The sequence below is a fragment of the Capsicum annuum genome, unplaced genomic scaffold, assembly GCF_002878395.1.
Source record: "Capsicum annuum cultivar UCD-10X-F1 unplaced genomic scaffold, UCD10Xv1.1 ctg58284, whole genome shotgun sequence".
NCBI classification, from domain to species: Eukaryota; Viridiplantae; Streptophyta; class Magnoliopsida; order Solanales; family Solanaceae; genus Capsicum; species Capsicum annuum.
The window spans coordinates 1-2,164 of NW_025866881.1; the positions used below are offsets into that span (position 1 = coordinate 1).

The 2,164-nt window shown below is 34.1% G+C and overlaps 1 protein-coding gene across 1 annotated transcript; it reads right to left on the reverse strand.

Moving 5' to 3' along the window:
- Positions 1–71: 71 nt before the first annotated feature.
- On the reverse strand, positions 72–1,378 carry LOC124893378 (protein WVD2-like 7; the record flags this gene model as incomplete). The annotated part of the gene is made up of 2 exons (XM_047404393.1): positions 72–825; positions 1,306–1,378. Coding segments are annotated over 2 exons (827 nt in total), but the record flags the coding sequence as incomplete, so codon positions are not given.
- Between the last annotated feature and the right edge of the window lie 786 nt (positions 1,379–2,164).

The following is a 2,164-nucleotide window of genomic DNA, read 5'->3' on the forward strand; positions in this document are numbered from 1 at the left end:
AATTGAAATAGCAAGTTTACTCATCTGCATTGAAATTTGAAGATAACTCTAAGCCTAAACCTGATACAAACCTCTGGATCATTAAAAGCTGAATTTCCAGCATTGAGATTAAATTTTTCTTCAGCTTCCAGACGTTCAGTAACACTATAAAGAACATCGGAACTATTGGTATCTTGTTCAGTCTGGGGTCCAGAATGGCAACTTATACTATCTTCTCCGCCACATTCTGTGACTTCAATGTCTCCGTTGCTTGATCCTTCTTCCCCACACTCTGTGACTTCGATGTCTCCGTTGTTTGATCCATTAAAACTCTCCTCAAAGCATATAGAATCACCAACCTCATTCACTCGCTCAGAATCTCCATCATAGCCTATATTCTCGGCTTGATACTTTCCATTCTTCGATAAATGGGTTGAGCTATGATAATTTTCATCAAAGCGTGCAGAATGGACAACTTCATTAACATGATCAAAGCACCCCGCATAACCTTCATTTTCACTAGCCTGATACTTTCCATTCTCCAGTAAAGTGGCTGCTCTGTCATGATTTTCAACAAAGCATACAGAATGGCCAATATCATTAACATGCTCAAACTCCCCCTCATAATCTGTATTCTCAGATCCATCATTACTAGCTTGAGAATTAACCCCATCCTGACAGTCGGATGAACTTTGGCTTAGAAGTGCCCTTCTTCTAAAAAGCTCCTCAAAATATGCCTTTTTCTCAGTTACCGAACCTGGCTTGATGTATTTCTCAACCTCTTCAAGATACCTATTGTGTGTAAAACAAGACCTCCTCTCCCAACATAAAGCTTCATTCTCAAATCTATCGAATGAGATAGATCCAGATTACCACGAATCTGCCTGTCAATTTTGGTAAGTAAATAAGATCAGGTAGAAAGTAAAAGAGCCACATAGATTTAGTTCTCATGGAAAATCTTCATTTCCCCTTAATGGTCTAATTAGTAATGTCTCAAGTAGTGTATCCTAACATGCTTAAACAGACAATCTTATGAGATAACGAAACTCTCAAAATCTTTTCCACTAAAAGTTCAGCATAACAAAGCCTCAATCAATGAGCAAGTATGTTTCCTAGAAAGTACCCAATGCAGGATTTGAAGTAACACACGAAAAAGTTGAAAGGGGTTCAACATCCCAATTAACTAAAGCATAAGAACAACAAATTTTTCTAATAAATCCAGCAGCAACATATAAGAGAACAATACAATTGAGAACAAAAAAATTAACCATAGAAATGCATTTGAAAATGACAGTAACAAAGAGTAAGATCCAATAGAAGCTTTACCTGAAAACTAAGCCTAAATGGTTCTTCAATACCACCTGCCATTTCAAAACTAATCCTTCTTTAAAGCACCTTCCTGCATTTCCCAAAAATAAAATCTTACAACTCTGGCAAAAACAAAGCAACAAAAAACCAAATACCCCATCACTTAAAAATACAATCTTTTCACTAAACATCATCAAAATGGACCAAAATGAAATCCTGCAGATACCAAATTCTTAAAAATCTGGAAAAGAAAATGCACCACAAAAAAAATTAAAAAAGAAAAATCAAACACCCCATCACTTGAGAATAGTCTTTTCACTATTCCATACATAAACATCATTAAAATGGATCAAAGAAATGGAATTATACAGAGAGAAAAGAGAGAAAAGAGAGAAAAGAGCAAGAAAAACTCAAAATTCTGAAAAATGCATCACAAAACAAAAAATCAAGACCCCATCACTTAGATATTGAATCTTTTCAGTATTCCATACATAAACATAATCAAAATGAACTAAAAATGAAATTTTACAGATAACAAAATCCCAAAATTCTGAAATATGCCTCACAAAATAATTAACACCCCATCACTTAAAAATTGAATCTTTTCACTATTTCATACATAAACATCATCATAATGGACCAAAAATGAAATTTAACAGATAAAAAAGGACAAGAAAATTACAGTTTTTAAAGGAAGAAACTGATAGAATCTTGAAAAGGGGTTGTAAAAGAAGCAAAATTGAGACAAGGAAACTTGTTTAGAGTAGAGAAGATTCACTACTGTGCTTAGAAGAAGGGAGTTATTTTTAGTGACAAGGACAATGGAGGGAAAACGAATGCTGAAATTTTGTCTCATTTGATTTTGTATTTATAGTTG